This window comes from Leptonychotes weddellii, chromosome X (assembly GCF_054177405.1).
Source record: "Leptonychotes weddellii isolate Sample4059 chromosome X, ASM5417740v2, whole genome shotgun sequence".
NCBI classification, from domain to species: Eukaryota; Metazoa; Chordata; class Mammalia; order Carnivora; family Phocidae; genus Leptonychotes; species Leptonychotes weddellii.
In genome coordinates, this window is record NC_138385.1 from 2,400,659 (window position 1) to 2,420,557 (window position 19,899).

Consider the following 19,899-nt stretch of genomic DNA (forward strand, 5'->3'; position numbering starts at 1 on the left):
GGGAAAAATGGGCGGGGGGAATTGGAAGGAGAGATGAACCATGAGAGACTATGGACCTGAGAAACAAACAGGGTTTTAGAGGGGAGGGGGGAGGGGAGGTTGATTAGCCCGGTGATGGGTATTAAGGAGGGCACGTACTACATGGAGCACTGGGTGTTATTCGAAAACAATGGATCGTGGATCACCACATCAAAAACAAATGATGTATTGTATGGTGACTAGCATAACATAATAAAATTAAAAACTACAAAAAAAAAATAAATATGGGAAGAACAAAAGAAGGAAGGTCAGTTAAAAGTGTATTGCAATAGTTCAGATGAGAAATGATAATGGCTCAGATTACAGTGGTAGGAGCAAAAATAGTGAGAAAGACTATCTGTGGGTGAACAGTGCTCCCCTCATGAACAATTAGAAAACCTAGAACTGTAGAAGCAATGAAGATTGAAAGACAAAAATTCTGGAGGAAGGGTAGAACTTCTCATAGATGAATTTGTGACCTGCATCTTCTTCATTCGTTGTGGTATTTGAGAATTCTGGCCATTGATTGCAGCTTAAAATTCAAGTTTTGCCCTAAGCATAGGTCTGCTGCTAGATGATAGGGGGGAAAAAAGCAATAGTTTTCATGGTCACACAGAGCTAAAGTGATAAAAGTAGAGCTCTAGAAGGTCTCAAACTCTTGGCTAATATCCTTCACAATACAATTGCTAAATTTTGAATATGCACAAATCATAAGGCTAAAAAAGAATATAAAAACCTCTGAAAAGTAAAACTGGTTTTCCTACAGTCTACCAATGGTATAAAAAAGAAGGTATGCCACACACTCAGTTTAAATCTCTAGAGAAGCTATGTCCTAGTTACAAGGGAGCAGCAGAGACATACCAAGTTTAACCAAAACTAGAATTCAATGCAGTCCCTTATGGGATTAAAGTAATAATTCTCCCACACTCTGTTTAGCAAAGGAAAGAATGAGGCCTTTCTGGTGGAAGTCAACATCATCTAAAAAGTTCTACAGATTATTATACAAAGTCTGCAATTCAATAAAAAAATCATTAAGCATAACAACACACAGGACCATATGACCTAAAACCAAGATTTTAAAACAAAAAGAAATGGAATACAGAAATAGATTAACAGGTGACTCAGATATCAGAGTTTGTAGATAAGGGCTTTTAAAAACTATGGTTAATATGTTCAAGAAAAAAAAGAAAAGATGAATCAAAGAGATAAAAGAGATAAAAAAGAATTTCAACAGAAAATTGGAATCTATAAAGAAGAACAAATTAGAAATTACTTATGGAAAAATACACATCCAAAATTCAGAATTCAATGGATAGATTTTTTTTCCATTTTTTAATTCAAATTCAATTAATTAACATATAATGTATTATTGGTTTCACAGGTAGAGGTCAGTAATTCACCAGGCTTATAAAATGCCCAGTGCTCATTACATCACATGCCCTCCTTAATATCTATCAACCCATCCCTCCCACCTCCCTCCCCTCCAGCAACCATGTTTGTTTCCTATAATTTAGTCTCTTATGGTTTGTCTCCCTCTCTGGCTTCATCTTGTTTTATTTTTTTCCTCTCTTCTCCTGTGATCCTCTGTTTTGTTTCTTAAATTCCACATATGAATGTGATCATATGATAATTGTCTTTCTCTGATTGACTTATTTCACTTAGCATAATAACCTCTACTTCCATCCACGTCATTGCAAATGGCAAGATTTCATTCTTTTGATGGCTGAGTAATATGCCATTGTATATATCTATACCACTTCTTTTTTTTTTAATTTTATTATGTTATGTTAATCACCATACATTACATCATTAGTTTTTGATGTAGTGTTCCATGATTCATTGTTTGTGTATAACACCCAGTGCTCTATTCAATACATGCCCTCTTTAATACCCATCACCAGGCTAACCCATCCCCCCACCCCCCTCCCCTCTAGAACCCTCAGTTTGTTTCTCAGGGTCCATAGTCTCTCATGGTTCGTCTCCCCCTCTGATTTCCCCCCCTTCATTTTTCCTTTCCTACTATCTTCTTCTTTTTTTTAACATATAATATATTATTTGTTTCAGAGGTACAGGACTGTGATTCAACAGTCTTACACAATTCACAGCGCTCACCATAGCACATACCCTCCCCAGTGTCTATCACCCAGCCCCCCCATCCCTCCCACCCCCCAGCACTCCAGCAACCCTCAGTTTGTTTCCTGAAATTAAGAATTCCCCATATCAGTGATATCATATGATACATGTCTTTCTCTGATTGACTTATTTCACTCAGCATAATACCCTCTAGTTCCATCCACATTGTTGCAAATGGCAAGATTTCGTTTTTTTGATGGCTGCATAATATTCCATTGTATATATATACCACATCTTCTTTATCCATTCATCTGTTGATGGACATCTTGGCCCTTTCTATAGTTTGGCTATTGTGGACATTGCTGATATAAACATCAGGGTGCACATACCCCTTTGGATCACTACATTTGTATCTTTGGGTATACCACTTCTTCTTTATCCATTCATCTGTTGACAGACACCTGAGCTCTTTCCAAATTTTGGCTATTGTGGACATTGCTGTTATAAACATTGGGGGGCATGTGTCCCTTCAAATCACTATGTTTGTATCCTTTGGATAAATACCTAGTAGTGCAATTGCTAGGTCACAGGGTAGCTCTATTTTTAACTTCTTGAGCAACCTCCATACTGTTTTCCAGAGTGGCCGCACCGGTTTGCATTCCTACCAACAGTGTAAGAAGGTTTCCCTTTCTCTGCATCCTTGCCAACAACTGTTGTTTCTCGAGTTGTTAATTTTAGCCATTCTGACTGGTGTGAGGTGGTATTTCATTGTGGTTTTGATTTGTATTTCCCAGATGGCAAGTGATGTGGAGCATTTTTTTCATGTGTTTTTTGGCCATTTGTATGTCTTCTTTGGAGAAATATCTGTTCATGTCTTCTGCCCATTTCTTGATTGGATTATTCTTTAGGTTTTGAGTTTGATAAATTCTTTATAGATTTTGGATACTAGCCCTTTATCTGATATGTCATTTGCAAATATCTTCCTCCATTCTGTCAGTTGTATTTTGGTTTTTTTGACTGTTTCCTTTGTTGTGCAAAAGCTTTTTATCTTCATGAAGTCCCAATAGTTCATTTTTGCCTTTGTTTCCTTTGTCTTTGGAGACATGTCTAGCAGGAAGTTGCTGTGGCTGAGATCATAGAGGTTGCTGCCTGTGTTTTTCTCTAGGATTTTAATGGATTCCTGCCTCACATTTAGATCTTTCATCCATTTTGAGTCTATTTTTGTGTATGGTGAAAGGAAATGGTCCAGTTTCATTCTTCTGCATGTGACTGTCCAATTTTCCCAACACCGTTTATTGAAGAGACTGTCTTTTTTCCATTGGATATTCTTCCCTGCTTTGTCGAAGATTAGTTGACCATACAGTTAAGTATCCATTTCCGGGTTCTCTATTCTGTTCCATTGATCTGTGTGTCTTTTTTTGTGCCAGTAACATACTGTCTTGATGATTACAGCTTTGTAATAGAGCGTCAAGTCTGGAATTCTGATGCCACCAGCTTTGGTTTTCTTTTTCAACATTCCTTTGGCTATTCAGGGTCTTTTCTGATTACATACAAATTTTAGGATTATTTGTTCTAGCTCTGTGGAAAATGATGATGGTATTTTGATAGGGATTGCATTGAATGTGTAGATAGCTCTAGGTGTCATAGAAATTTTAACAATATTTGTTCTTCCAACCCTTGAGCATGGAACTTTTTTCCATTTCTTTGTGTCTTCCTCAATTTCTTTCATAAGTGTTCTATAGTTTTCTGAGTACAGATCCTTTGCCTCTTTGGTTAGGTTTATTCCTAGGTATCTTATGGGTTTTGATTCAATTGTAAATGGGATTGATTCCTTAATTTCTCTTTCATCAGTCACATTATTAGTGTATAGAAATGCAATTGATTTCTGTACATTGATTTTATATCTTGCCATGTTGCTGAATTCTTATATGAGTTCTACGAATTTTGGGGTAGAGTATGTTGGGTGTTCCACATAAAGTATCATGTCCTCTGTGAAGAGTGAGAGTTTGATGTCTTCTTTGCCAATTTGAATGCCTTTTATTTCTTTCTGTTGTCTGATTGCTGAGGCTAGGACGTCTAGTACTATGTTGAACAGCAGTGGTGATAGTGGACATCCCTGCTGTATTCCTGACCTTAGGGGAAAAGCTCTCAGTTTCTCCCCATTGAGAATAATATTTGTTGTGGGCTTTTCCAATATGGTTTTTATGATATAGAGGTATATTCCCTCTATCCCTTCACTGTGAAGAGTTTTAATCAAGGAAGGATGCTGTACTCTGTCAAATGCTTTTTCTGCATCTATTGAGAGGATCATATGGTTCTTGTCCTTTCTTTTATTTATGTAGTGTATCACATTGATTTGTGGATGTTGGACCATGCTTACATCCCAGGAATAAATCCCACTTGGTCATGGTGAATAATCATTTTAATGTACTGTTGGACCCTATTGGCTAGTATTTTTGGTAAGAATTTTGGCATCCACGTTCATCAGGGATATTGGTCTGTAATTTTCCTTTTGGGTGGGGTCTTTGCCTGGTTTTGGGATCAAGGTAATGCTGGCCTCATAGAAAGAGTTTGGAAGTTTTCCTTCCATTTCCATTTTTTGAAACAGCTTCAGAAGAATAGATATTAATTCTTCTTTAAATGTTTGGTAGAATTCCCCTGGGAAGCCATCAGGCCCTGGACTCTTGTTTGTTGGGAGATTTTTGATTACTGCTTCAATTTCTTTTGTGTTTATGGGTCTGTTCAGGTTGTCTATTTCTTCCTGTTTCAGTTTTGCTAGTTTATACATCTCTAGGAATGCGTCCATTTCTTCCAATTGCCTAATTTGTTGGCATATAGTTGCTCATAATATGTTCTTTAATTGTTTGTATTTCTTTGGTGTTGGTTGTGATCTCTCCTCTTACATTCATGATTTTATATTTTTGGGTCCTTTCTCTTTTTCTTTTTGGTACCTGTGGCTAGGGGTTTATCAATCTTACTAATTCTTTCTAAGAACAAGCTCCTAGTCTCATTGATCTGTTCTGTTCTTTTGGTTTCAATTTCACTGATTTCTGCTCTAATCTTTATTATTTCTCTTCTCCTGCTGGATTTAGACTTTATTTGTTGTTCTTTCTTCAGCTCCTTTAGGTTTAAAGTTAGGTTGTGTATTTGAGACTCTTCTTGTTTCTTGAGAAAGACTTGTATTGCTATATACTTCCCTCTTAGGACTGCCTTTGCTGCATCCCAAAGGTTTTGAACAATTGTGTTTTCATTTTCTTTTGTTTCCATGATTTTTTTTTAATTCTTTCTTTAATTTCCTGGTTGACCCATTCATTCTTTAGTAGGATGCTCTTTAGCCTCCATGTATTTGAGTTCTTTCCAAATTTCCTCTTGTGATTAAGTTCCTGTTTCAAAGCATTCTGGTCTAAATATATGCAGGGAATGATCCCAATTCTTTGGTACTGATAGAGACCTGATTTGTGACCCACTATGTGATCTAATCTGGAGAATGTTCCGTGTGCATTTGAGAAGAATGTTCATTCTTTTGCTTTAGGATGGAGTGTTTTGAATATATCTGTGAAGTCCATCTGGTTCAGTGTGTCATTCAAAAACCTTGTTTCCTTGTTGGTCTTCTGCTTAGATGATCTGTGCAGTGAGTGGGGTGTTAAAGTACCCTACTATTATTGTATTAGGATCAATGTGTTTCTTTAATTTTGTTATTAATTGGCTTATATAATTTGCTGTTCCCATGTTAGGGGCATAAATATTTACAATTGTTAGATCTTCTTGTTGTATAGACCCTTTAATTATGAAATAGTGTCCTTCCTCTTCTCTTATTACAGTCTTTGGTTTAAAATCTAATTTGTCTGCTATAAGGATTGCCATCCCAGCTTTCTTTTGATGTCCATTAGCATGGTAAATGGTTTTCCACCCCCTCACTTTCAATCTGGGGGTGTGTTTGGGTCTAAAATGAGTCTCTTGCAGACAGTATATTGATGGGTCTTGCTTTTTTATCCAATCTGATACCCTGTGTCTTGATTGGGGCATTTAGTCCATTTACACTCAGAGTAACTATTGAAATATATGAATTTAGTGCCATTGTATTATCTGTAAAGTCACTGCTTCTGTATATTGTCTCTTCCTTTCTGATCTATGTTACTTTTGGGCTCTCTCTTTGCTTAAAATATCCCTTTTAATATTTCTTGTAGGGATGGTTTGGTGTTCACAAATTCTTTTAGTTTCTGTTTGTCCTGGAAGCTTTTTATCACTCCTCTATTTTGAATGACATCCTAGCTGGATAAAGTATTCTTGGCTGAATATTTTTCTCATTTAGCTCCATGAATATATCATGCCAGTTCTTTCTGGCCTGCCAGGTCTCTGTGGATCAGTCTGCTGCCAATCTAATGTTTCTACCCTTGTAGGTTACAGACCTCTTGTCCCAAGCTGCTTTCAGGATTTTCTCTTTGTCTCTGAGATTTGCAAGTTTCACTATTATTTGTTGGGGTGTTAATCTATTTTTATTGATTTTTGAGGGGTGTTCTCTCTGCCTGCTGGACTTGGATGCCTGTTCTCTTCCCTAGATTAGGGAAGTTCTCCACTATAATTTGCTCCAATATATCTTGTGCACACCCCCCTTTCCTCTTCTTCTGGGATACCAAGTATTCTAATATTGTTTCACTTTATGGTGTCACTTATCTCTCGAATTCTCTCCTCATGATCCAATAGTTGTTTATCTCTCTTTTTCTCAGCTTCTTATTCTCCATCATTTGTCTTCTCTATCACCAATTCTCTCTTCTGCCTCATTTATCCTAGGAGTTAGAGACTCCATTTTTAATTGCATCTCATTAATAGCCTGTTTGATTTCAGCACGGTTAGATTTTAGTTCTTTTATTTCTCCAGAAAGGGATTCTCTAGTGTCTTCTATGCCTTTTTCAGGTCTATCTAGTATCTTTATAATCATTATTCTGAACTCTGTTTCCAACATCTTACTTATGTCCATACTGATTAGGTCCCTGGCAGTCAGTACTGCCTCTTGTTCTCTTTTTTGTGGTGAGTTTTTCCTTCTTGTCATTCTGTCTAGAGAAGAATAGATGAACAAGAGAATAAAATACTAAAATAGCAACAATGACCCCAGAGAAATATACACTAAACAAATCAGAAGATATGGGAAACAAAAAAAAAAAATTTCTTTTTAAAGGAAAAAAAAAAAAAGCAGACAGGTGAACAGAATAGAGCAATACACTGGATCCTGTGTGTATTTTGGTCTGTTTGTTAGAAAACTAGATCCTCCCCCCACCCAAAAAAAAGAAAACTACATCCCAAAATTGTAAAGGAAGAAAAACTTATATATGTATAAAAATAAAATTAAATACAATGAAAGGATAGAATATAACTGTAAAGATGAATTTTAAAAAAGACTTTAACAAAACAACAACAACAAAAAAAAAAAAGAAGGAAAAAGAGAATATGATCAGACAGGTGAATAGAACAGAGCCATACACTAGATTTTGGCTGTATTTTGGTCTGTTAGAAGAAACTGCATCCAAAAATTGTAAAGAAAGAATATATCTATCTATCATCTATCTATCTATTTATTTATCTCTATCTATCTATCTATCTATCTATCTATCTATCTATATAAAAAATACAATGAAGGAATAGAATATAACTGTAAAAATGAAAATTAAAAAAGATTAAAGAAAGAGTTGATAAAATGAGAAATTGGTTGCAAAAGAAAAGAGAAAATAATTAAGAAAAAATTAAAGATGGGGGCGCCTGGCTGGTTCAGTCGTTAAGTGTCTGCCTTTGGCTCAGGTCATGATCCCAGGGTCCTGGGATCAAGTCCTGCATCAGGCTCCCTGCTCTGTGGGAGGCCTGCTTCTCCCTCTCCCACTCCCCCTGCTTGTGTTCCCTCTCTCGCTGTGTCTCTCTCTGTCAAATAAATAAATAAAATCTTTAAAAAAAAAAAAAAGGAAAAAATTAAAGATGAAAGGCTAAAGAATCATGGGGAAAAAGCCATGAGTTCTATGTGCTGTGTTCCCCTAGCTCTGGAGTTTTGCAGTTCTCATTGATTGGTAAACTTGGGTCTTGGCTGGATGTTCTTGCTGATCTTCTGTGGGAGGGGCCTGTTGCTTTGATTCTCAAGTGTATTTGCCCTGGGTGGAATTGCACCACCCTTGCCAGGGGGCCAGGCTAAGTATTCTCCTCTGGTTTGCTCTATGTGGCTTTTGTTCCCTGAAGGCTTTCCTTGCTGCTTTAGAAGATGAGAATGAAAATGGCGACCTCTCAATCTCCAGCCCTGGAGCTGGCTTCCCAGCTCCAATGCCTGGGAACTCTGGTGCATTCAGCCACCCCCAGTCTTCCTGTGACCCCAAGGATCCTGAGACGACACTGTCCCACCTAGGGTTCCACCCCTGCTTAGTCACCTGAGTGATGTCCCTCACTGGAGCAGACTTCTAAAAGTTCTGATTTTGTGCTCCACTGCTATATCACTTGCCAGTAGCTGGCTGATGGAGGCTCCCTCCCCCAGTGGTTTATCTTCCCATATATCACCTTGAATTCACTTCTCTGCACCTCCTACCTTGCAGAAAGTGGTTGCTTTTCTATTTGTAGAGTTGCAGCTATTCTTTTCTCAGATCTCTGGTTGAGGTCACAGGTGTTCAGAATGATTTGATAGCTATCTAGCTGAATTTCTGGGACCAGATGAAACTAAGGTCTCCTACTCCTCTGCCATCTTGGACTCCCTCCAATGGATAGATTTAACAAGTAGAATATGGGATTAGAGAACTTAAAATATAGGGAAACAGAAAATAACAAAACTGAAGCACAGAGAGACAAAAATACAGAAAAGAGTAAGAAACATGTGGGACACTGCTGAGTGAAATAAATCAATCAGAGAAAGACAATTATCATAGGGTTTCACTCATATGTGGAACATAAGAAATAGTGCAGAGGACCACAGGGGAAGGGAGGGGAAACTGAAGAGGAAGAAATCCAAGAGGGAGACAAACCATGAGAGACTCTAGACTCTGGGAAACAAACTGAGGGTTACAGAAGAGAGGGGAGATGGAGGGATGGGGTAACCAGGTGATGGGCATTAAGGAGGGCACATGTGGTGCTGAGCACTGGGTGTTATATGCAACTGATGAATTATTGAACACTACATCTTAAACTATTGATGTACTATATGTTGGCTAATTGAATCTAAATTAAAAAAAAAATAAAGATCTACAATTCTGGTTGGGAGGCCTAAATATCCCATAGGAAGCAGAGGATCCTTTATTTCCAAGGTTGAATCACAAAAAGCATAGCCATCTATAGGAGAAGATCTCTAGACCAGAAGTTGCAAATTGGTGGTTTGCAAATATGATTTGTTTGATCCATACAGTGTTTATAACTTTTAAAATTATTTGCAAAGATTTGAAATTTGGGAGATGTCACATAAAACTCCAGATTTATTATTTTATGAAATAAGAAGATATGAGAACATTGGTCTCAAATTCTCACATGGCCACAATCAGCTGAGTAGTGGTTGTCCTTGTAATGCTTGACCATTCCTCCAAATTTCCATTACTTTCTACCCTCTCCCTGAAAAAGGGTCCAATGTCAGTTGCCATTAATCAACTCACTTGCACCTTTGTTTTACATATAGAATTAAGAGCTCCTAGTGGAATTAAGAGGAAAGTGACAGAGTTACCTGTTATCAAAACTTAACAAAAATAAAAAAGACTGAAAGGACTGGTTTCAAAACCAGGGGAGTTTACATTTCCTTATAGAAATTAAGACTATTTCTACATCTTTATTATGCATACAAAGTACACCTTTGTTGAAGAAATAAAACTTCAGGTATTAACATTATGCAATTTGTTATAAAGAACTATAATTGATATATAAAAAAGATGTACAATGAAAGTCTTAATTAGCTTTAAAATACAGACTGAAAGTTCAACAGGTTTTGTGTTTAAATGAATACACTAAGTGTTGCTGCTGGGAAATGAAATTATATATTAAGCAACAAACCTTTCCAGGTACCAAAATATTTTATAGATGCCAAATTTATAAAAATTGTCCATTGCAGAATAAATTATATGCTGAACTACATGTATTTTTTAAGATTTTATTTACTTATTTGACAGAGAGAGAGAGAGAGAGAGCACAAGCAGGGGGAGTGGGAGAGGGAGAAGCAGGCTCCTCATGGAGCAGGGAGCCCGGTGCAGGGCTCAATCCCAGGACCCTGGGATCATGACCTGAGCCAAAGTCAAACACTTCATCAACTGAGCCACCCAGGTGCCCCAAACTAAAGTATTTTTATCTGTGGTGAATAAATGACTGAGGCCATATATAGGGCATATTATATGGAAAGCTGGATTTCTTGTGGCATCTTTTTATAGCTTATGAGAGCACAGATATAAAAAATACTGTAGTTATATATATTTTTTCATGATTTCAATGAGAATTTTGATGTAAATGAAGAAATTTTTGGCGGTTGTCCGTTACAAGAAAATCCAAAAATGGTTTATTTGGGTATATTGAGAAAAGTCCTAAGTAGTATAATATAAGCAGACCACAATTAGTACATGCAAGTATTAATGTCAGACTTAATGAAATGTATATCCAGTGTTGCAAAGTTTTGTAAAGACACAAAATTTATGTTTGTTCACTGGTAGATTCACTAGGAATTATTTGCTTTGTGGTAAAAGGCTTTAATAGAGCATATTATAGAGACAACAGCTGCCACCACGAGCTGGAGACCTCCTACTGAGTTGAACAACAGCTCAAAAGTTGGGTGAAATAGGTGAACAGTATTCTGTTCAGCTTCTCTTTATGAACCTAGGTGCCTGAGTTAGGGCAAGGTGCTCACCCCAACATAAAACCCACTGTACAAAGAGTAAATCCATGTCTGGAAAGAAAGCAACTCTCTTCCTTTAAGATACTGACAAACTAAATAACATCATTCCTTATTCTCTCACCATTTCTCTTACCCACACCCCTATTAAAACTAATCCATACTTAAATTCTGTACTCAACATGGGAATTCCAAATACAAAACCTGACGTTAATAACTTGGTGCAGAAGTAAAGGAGGCAGGTTTCTGTTTTGCAAATCAAAGTGGAAATACTTTTTAAAAGGAAATTGTAATAATTATTGCTATTTTTAATTTGAGGTTTTTATGTTTTTAACTTAGAATATCTCTACAATGATTTTTACCTTATCTCATATGCTCACCCCATAATAATTAAAATTGTTTTATTTTTGAGTTTTTTTTTTACAACTAGCCTGATTTACTTATTTAAGATACCACTCCTATAGGCATTTGAATTTGTGACATCTGCATTAGATAATATTTTCTCTATTCCTCCCTTTGTCTCTATTGTCTACCCTCCAAGAGAAGGAAAAGTCTAACAATTTATTGTCAGTCCAGAAGACTGTGAGTCATTGAAAGAAGAGACCACTTTGTGTTCACTCCTGTGTATCCAGCATAAACTACAGAAGTTATTCAGTGAGTGTTTACTAGATGGATGGATAAATATACTACAGTTGAAGACAGAACACATACCCAGAACTCTTTTGGGAGGGAAGCTGTATTTCAATCTCGTGCAAGTTCAGTATTAAGGATAATTATTTTCTTTTCTCTTCAACTTCTTCGTCCTTTTCTGCCTTAGATGCCTATACAACAGCTGAAGTGGTTTATTCTTGGACTCTTGGGAAGAACAAATCTGTGGAAGTAGCACAGGATGGCTCCCGCCTGAATCAGTATGACCTGCTGGGCCATGTTGTTGGGACAGAGATAATCCGGTCTAGTACAGGTATTTATTTATTTTATTTAATAAGCATTTTGTAACCTGAACCATATACCCGTCTTATACCTGTGCTTATAAAAACATATAATTCTCAAAATAGTCTTGTGATGTAGGTACAATTATCATAAGGAAATTGAGACATAGAAATGTTCAGTTATTTGCCCCATGTTACATTATATAATATCAGAGCCCAGATCTGAACTCAAGATAGATTGGCTCCCAAGCCAATGCTTTTAACTATGATGCCCTGCTGTCTAAGTGGGTTAGAAGGTCAAGGACATTATGGCTGGACTGTGGTAGAAGAGAAGGCAGAGGGAAGCCATGATGGTGGGAGAACTGAACATTGATCCTAAAGGTTTCATGAAGACATTTGCTCAACTCTGCCAATGCTGAAGTGACAAATTAATAACCCAGGAGAGTCCAGGTACAGAGCCAGGAGGTCCAAGGATGAGCCATGGAATTATTTTTTTAAGTGAGTCGCCCATCTCAAAAACAAGTCTGTCTGGCAAACCTTGCCAGGTCCTCTCAATAGCTTAATCCTTGGATTGATAATTGGAACCTAGAGATTTGTTTTGTAGTCTTGGGTCCTATTTAGAGACTGACCAGTTACAGGGTCCTAAGGAAGGAGGCACCCTGACTCTGAACTAACCCTAGGGTATTTGGCAAAATGGAGTATATCTTGGGGGCCCACATAGCTTACTATATTTTTTGCTGTTAAGGGCAGGAACTTTCAACACTTGTCTTGGTGAAAGATCTGAATCCATAATTATAAATGAATTAGGGTACTCTTGTTCTTTTATTTCATTATCTGGACACTGCTCCCACTTCTTGTGATGTTATAATATATCATCTTGTCTGTGCCCTGTTTTCCCTCCATCCCAGGATCAGGGGAGGGTACCTAAATAAAGAAGCATTTAAAATAGATTTCAGGGGCAACCGGATTTCGAGATTTGGAATTTGGTATGGGGAAAGGCTATTAAAAGGAAAGGCAATACTGAAGTGTCAGTATGAAAACATGATCTATCAGAGAAGCTGCAACTGGTTCAGAGTAAGAAGTGAAAGGTAGAGAGAGTATGGGGCCACAGGGGTGTGGGCTGCTCTCCTCTGAGAGAATTCTGGGGTTTGGCCCATGGAGTTGGTAGTTGGTGGACCAGTCTGAGCAGCTGGGCAGGCACTAATGTACATAGCTGGCCCAAGTCCAAGAATTCTCCCCCTCCAGTGGTGTGAGCTAGCTGTTGGAGCCAAGTGCCCGGTTTTAGAGACAGTGTACAGGTGGGTGCCGGAGGTGGGTGTGCCCAGGCCACCTGGACCTCATTACTTTGCTCCAAGGAGCATTCCATGTCTTCATGGTGGGTTATTGTGCTCCTGGAGCTGAGATTCTGGTTATGCCTCCTATCATCTGGAAGCATTAAAAGTGTGGTCTGGGGCCAGTTGCCCGACCTCCCCAACTTGGTTTACTCACAGTGAATCTATATCATGGTATAAGTATTGACCACTGGTTGCAGACCTACTGCTAGGTTTGCATGCCCTGATCCCTGGATGGGGCACAGGCCTTGTTAGGGTGCTTAAAACCCACTTCTGGGGCCCCATGAAAGGGTAGGGCCAAGGGTACCTCAGCTGGACTTGGTGTGTGTATATGGGGGGTAGTCTTCCCCACCTGGACAGTGGTTCTGCTCTCCCCGAACAGGGGGAGGGAGCAGGGCCTTCAGCACCCACATGTGCATACTGCATTCTTTCTGTCCTATGGTACCCCTTAACGTTTTTGAGCAAAAGCCTCTGTTCTGCTACTGGGTGCATCTGCATTGTGCTGCCTTTGCAGCTGGGGCCAGGACCTCCTTTCTGCGATCACATACCTGAAATGCATGCCTGTTCTTCCTCCCATGTGAGCTGTGGGCAAAGAGGACCCAGGATACTAGAGGAGGTCGTGTGTATGCCTGCAGGTGGCAAGGCTCTGCTCAGAGCAGCACAGAGGGTCCTTAGAGGCCCAAGGTACACCACCCCCCCATCCAGGATGTCTACCCTGGGGGTGGGAGAGAATTCCCGCTGCATCCATTGGCTCTCCTCACTTCCCAGTCCTTCCTTAGCACTGCTCACCTGGCATCAATTTTTGAGGTCCATCATTAGATATCCAAGCAGCCCCAGCTCCCGTTTCCTTTGGTTAAGCCACTGTTTGTTTAGGCTTTATCACACAGGCAATGCACATCCATTATAGGAAAAATAGAATACACAGAAGACCAAAATATGGAAATTAAAATATTCTTTAATCCCACCATTAACTGATTATTGTACATTTTGGTGTATCATCTTTAAGAAGGTTCCTTTGCATTTTTTTACATAAATACCATTGATACTGTTTTTAATTTAATTTTATAAGCATATTTTCTTATTACCAAACATAAAATCCAAATAAAATGTACACACAAGTTAGTAATATTTTTATTGAGATATACTTGATATTATATTACTTTCAGGTATACAACATAATGATTCAATATTTTTATATATAACAAAATGATTATCTCAGTAACTCTGGTTAGCATCTGTCAACATATATAGTTATAATTTTTTTTCTTGAGAACTTTTAAGATCTACTCTCAGCAACTTTCAAATATACAATACAGTATTATTAACTATAGTCACCATGCTGTACAGTGCATACCCATGACTTATTTATTTTATAATGGAAGTTTGTATCTTTTGACCACCTTCACCCATTTCACCCACTGCCCCTCCCAACCTCCTGGCAACCACCAATCTGTTCTGTGTATCTATGAACTTGGTTTGTTTGCTTGTTTGTTTTTTGTTCTTTTTTAAAAATTCCATATATAAGTGAGATCATACAATATTGGTGTTCCTCTGACTTACTTCATTTAGCATAATGCCCTCAAGGTCCATCCATGTTGTTGCAAATGGCAAGATTTCCTTCTTTTGATGGCTGAATAATATTCTACTGTCACTGCTTCTATGTGTATGTATATGCATATATATATATACAACACACACACACACATTCACAGCACATTTTCTTTATCCATTCATCCATCAGTGGACACTTAGGTTGTTTCTACATCATCTTGACTATTGTAAAAATGCCGCAATTAACATGGAAGTGCATATATCTTTGAGTTAGTGTTTTCATTTTCTTTGGATAAGTACCCAGAAGAGGCATTGTTGGATCATATGGTATTTCTATTTTTAATTTTTTGAGGAACCTCCATACTATTTTCCATAGTGGTTGCGCCAATTTGTATCCCACCAACCAAAGTGCACAAAGGTTCTCTTTGCTCCATATCCTTGCCAATACTTGTTGCTTCGTGTTAGTTAGTTATAAATAGTAATATTTAAACAATTATAATAGACATAATTATAATAAACATTAACTATTACTTGTTTTATGTACTTTAAATTTAAAAAGAAAATTAAGCACTCCTTCAAGGCCACAGAATTCTTGACAAAGATATGATAAGTTATGTTATCATTGGGAAGTGTAGTATTTCATTGTGAAGCTCAATAAAATAATATCTTCATTTTAATGACCTCATATATGTAGATCATAGTCCATTTAACCAGTTATTTAGTATTATTTTCTGTGTTTTTATGTTATAAACAACACTGTGAAGGCCTTTTTCTATATCACATTTTGTCCCTGTGTAATCATCTTCCTAGGATAGACAGAATGCTGAGAATGCTATTTCAGAAAGTAGACATATTTTTTAAAATTTTATTACATATTGACAAATTGCCATTTTACAGGGTTAAACAATTCATGGTGCCATTATCAATGTATTAGCATGCCAGTTTCCCTTCACTATTGACAATGCAGATGTTATGGGTTGAATTATGTCCCCTCAAAAGATATGTTGAAATCCTGACTCACAGTACATCAGTAAGTGACCTTATTTGAAAATAGGGTCATTGTAGATATAATTAGATTATATCTCAAATTAGTTTTGAAAACATGATACAATGTACATCAGCAAAGAGGTTATTTAATGTATTAAATTCATTCACACAATTCAGTACTATGCAGCTGTAAGAAGGAAAGAGGAAGTTCTTGATGTATCATTCAAAGGGAATATCTGCAGGATATATTGTTGAGTGAAAAAAAGCAAAGCACAGAACACTGAACACTTAGGGATATATACTGGTATAGAGATAATATTTCTAGAAGGATACACAAGAGGCTGCTAATTGTTTTTGTTGCCTTTTCTTTTTAAAGAGTAGTGTAGAAATTACAACTTTAAAAAAAAGTTTTTATTTATTTTGAGAGAGAGAGAACATGATCAGGGGGAGGGGCCAAGGGAAAGAATCTCAAGCAGGTTCTGCGCTGAGCACAAGGCCCACACAGGGCTCTATTCCATGACCCTGAGATCATGACCTGAGCTGAAACCAAGAGTCAGATGCTTAACTGACTGAGCCACTGAGGCACCCCAAGAGGCTGTTAATTGGAAGAGGAGAAACGAGATGGGTGGTTTGGGGGTATCTATGGGAGGGAGACTTTTTGCTGTACACCCTTTGATACCCTTTGATTTAGGAACCATATTAATATTATTACCTCACATATATGTGTATTGTTTTCATGTGATTATAAATTATGGACATTCTTTTCTGAATTCTAAATATGCTTCTCCATGTGGGGTCCAGCATATTAATGGAATGCTGGACCAGAGAAAGACCCACAATCCATGAATGCTCTGTTTTATATGAGTGGCTTTCTCTCTGAATGCTCTCTCTCAGTCCTTAGTAAGAAGTACAGGTATACCTTGGAGATGCTGACAGTTCAGTTTCAGACCACCAAAATAAAGGAAATATTGCAATAAAATGAGTCAAGTGCATTTTTGGTTTCCCAGTGCATATAAAAGTTATGTTTATACTATACTGTAGTTTATTAAGTGTACGAGAACATTATGTTGAAAAATTTATATACCTTAATTTAAAAATATCTTATTCCCCAAAAGTCCTAACCATCACCTAAGCTTTCAGCAAGTCATAATCAGTGATCACAGATTACCATAATAAATACAATAATAACGAAAAAGTTTGAAATATTGCAAGATTTACTAAAATGTAACACAGAGACATGAAATGAGCAAATGCTTTTGGAAAACTGGTACTATAGACTTGTTTGACATAGGATTGCCACAAACCCTCAATTTGTAAAAGACCCAGTACTGAGGTATTTACCCAAAGAAACCAAAGAAAACAACATTAATTAGAAAAGACATATGCACCTCTATGTTCATTGCAGCATTATTTACAATAGTCAAGATATGGAAGCAAACTAAGTGTTCACAGATAGACAAATGGATAAAGAAGATGTGCCATACACACACACACATGCACACACACATACATGGGATATTACTTAGCCATAAAAAGAAAAAAAAAACAATGAAATCTTGCCATTTGAGGCAACATGGATGGAGCTAGAGGGTATTGTGCTAAGTGAAATAAGTCGAGAAAGACAAATACCACATGATTTCACTTATATGTGGAATCTAAAAACAAAACAAAAGAAATGAACAAATAAAAAATAGAAAAAGACTCATAAATACAGAGAACTGGTGGTTTTGGGGAGGGGTTGGGCAAAATAGATGAAGGGGATTAGGAGGTACAAAATTCCAGTTATAAAATAAATACATCATGAGGATGAAAGGTAAGGCATAGGGAATATAGTTCATAATATTGTAATAACTTTGTAAAATGACAGATGATAACTACGCTTATTGTGATGAGCACTGTGTAGTACTCTGTGGTATACTTGAAAGTAATATAACATTATATGTTAACTATACGTCAATAAAATAAATAAATAATCAAGTAAATAAAATGAGATATGCCTGTAATTCTAAGCAGAGGGCTCTACCTCTTTGCTCCAGATTCAAATATGTGTTAAATAAATGAATAAAAGTCCTCAAAATCTGTGTTTAGCTATTCACACCATTCTCTATTTCAGGACCAATTCCATTTTCTCTCATTTGGCTAATTATTGCATTAATTTTCTAAATGGAGGATTTGGGTATATGATCTCATTTTTCCATTCCTAGAAATTTGACCATTTGTTAGAATAACATTTTTATTACTATCATTGTATATATTATCTTTCTAGACATGTAGCCTAGATAAATAAGCAGAAAATAAAGAGTGACACACAAGACAAGTCAGAGCAATGGAGATGAAAAGAGTAAAGAAGGCAAGATAAAAGTTCAAGGAACAGAGAAAGAGAATTGAAAAACAAATAAACAAACATGAATTTAAGAAAATATATCCACTCGCTTAGTATAATGAGTTAATTTGCCAAGCTATTTAAAAAATCTTCTTGTGTCTTTCACAACCTTTGATACTAGCTAAATTGTGAATGTATTTTTCATTGTATTCTCAAATATTTCACATTTAACACAAATGGAACTTAATAGGCTGGAGTGCAAAGGCAGGGGAAAATTCTCCAAACCTCTTAAAGGGTTGTCTTTCATAATAAGACACAAAGAGAGGCTGCAAGGAGAGGGGGAATATAATGATCCACTTTATAAAAATATATTCAGTTATGTAAAGCATTTCCTGAACTGTTCTGTATTTCTAATCCATAGAAATATGCGAATACATATGCATTATATGTTTTATATTGTACCCTTGAATATTTCACACACAACACAGATGGTACTTAATAAGCTTAATAATAAGCTGAGACACAGGGTGGAAATATAATTGGGAAGTTGGAAAAAAAATCTTCCAATCTGATCAAAGCTTTGGCTCTTACTTTGGCAGAGAAGGGGATGTAAACAGATACAAAACATCAGAGTTATATTTAAGAGAACCTAGTCAGTTAATTAACACAATGAATTCATTTGCTAAGGTTTCTAAACATTTACTTGTGATTTTCACCCACAGAAAGTATCTAGGCTATGAATACCTGTGAATGTGAAAAGGTGACTTTCCATTATCTCTTTGACTATTTCACATTAGACCCAGATCGTCTGCAATACAAGGGCAGAAAGGGGAAATCTTCACAACCAAACAAAAGGCTTCAGTTCTCACTAAGGAGAATTCTTTTTGCCTCTTTGCTTCCCCTGGCATCCCAACTTTATTGAGATATAATTGAAAAAATTGTATACATTTAAGGTGTACAATGTGATAATATATGTATATGTTGTGAAATTATTACTATAATCTATCATACTATTATGGTGATGAGATCACTTAATTTATTCTCTTAGCAAGTTTCAAGTATACAATACAGTATTATTAACTATAGTCATCATGCTGTACATTAGATCCCCAGAATTTATTCATCTTATAGCTGGAAGTTTGTACCCTTTGATCCACATCTCCCCATTTTCCCTACCCCTCAGCCCCTGGAAACCACCATTCTCCTTTGTTTCTATAAGTACAACTTTTTCAGATTCTACATGTAGATGATACCACAGAATTTTTGTCTTTGGCTTATTTCACTTAGCGTAATGTCTTCTAGGTTCATCCATGTTGTCAGAAATGACAGGATTTTTTCATTTTTTACAGCTAAGATAAAACTCCATTGTGTGTGGGTGTAACTATATATCACATTTAATTTATTCATTCATTCATTGATGGACAATTAGGTTGTTTCCATGTATTGACTATTGTGAATAATGCTGCAATGAATATAGGGGTGCAGATATCTCTTTTAGGTACTGATTTTGTTTCTTTTGGACATATACCCAGAAGTGGGATTGCTAGATCATATGATATATCTATTTTTAATTTTTTTTTTATTTATTTTTTATTCTTATGTTAATCCCCATACATTACATCATTAGTTTTAGATGAAGTGTTCCATGATTCATTGTTTGTGCATAACACCCAGTGCTCCATGCAGAATGTGCCCTCCTCAATACCCATCACCAGGCTAACCCATCCTCCCACCCCCCGCCCCTCTAAAACCCTGTTTGTTTTTCAGAGTCCATCGTCTCTCATGGTTCGTCTACCCCTCCAATTTCCCCCGCTTCATTCTTCCCCTCCCGCTACCTTCTTTTTTTTTTTCTTAACATATATT

At 36.8% G+C, this 19,899-nt stretch overlaps 1 protein-coding gene across 1 annotated transcript in view; it reads left to right on the plus strand.

Moving 5' to 3' along the window:
• GABRA3 (gamma-aminobutyric acid type A receptor subunit alpha3) overlaps nucleotides 1-19,899 on the plus strand; it is a 369,246-nt gene that overhangs the window by 297,514 nt on the left and 51,833 nt on the right. The window contains exon 9 of the mRNA XM_081809297.1: nucleotides 11,733-11,876. Coding sequence (XP_081665423.1) covers nucleotides 11,733-11,876 — 144 coding nt within the window. The remainder of the gene's footprint in view (nucleotides 1-11,732; nucleotides 11,877-19,899) is intronic.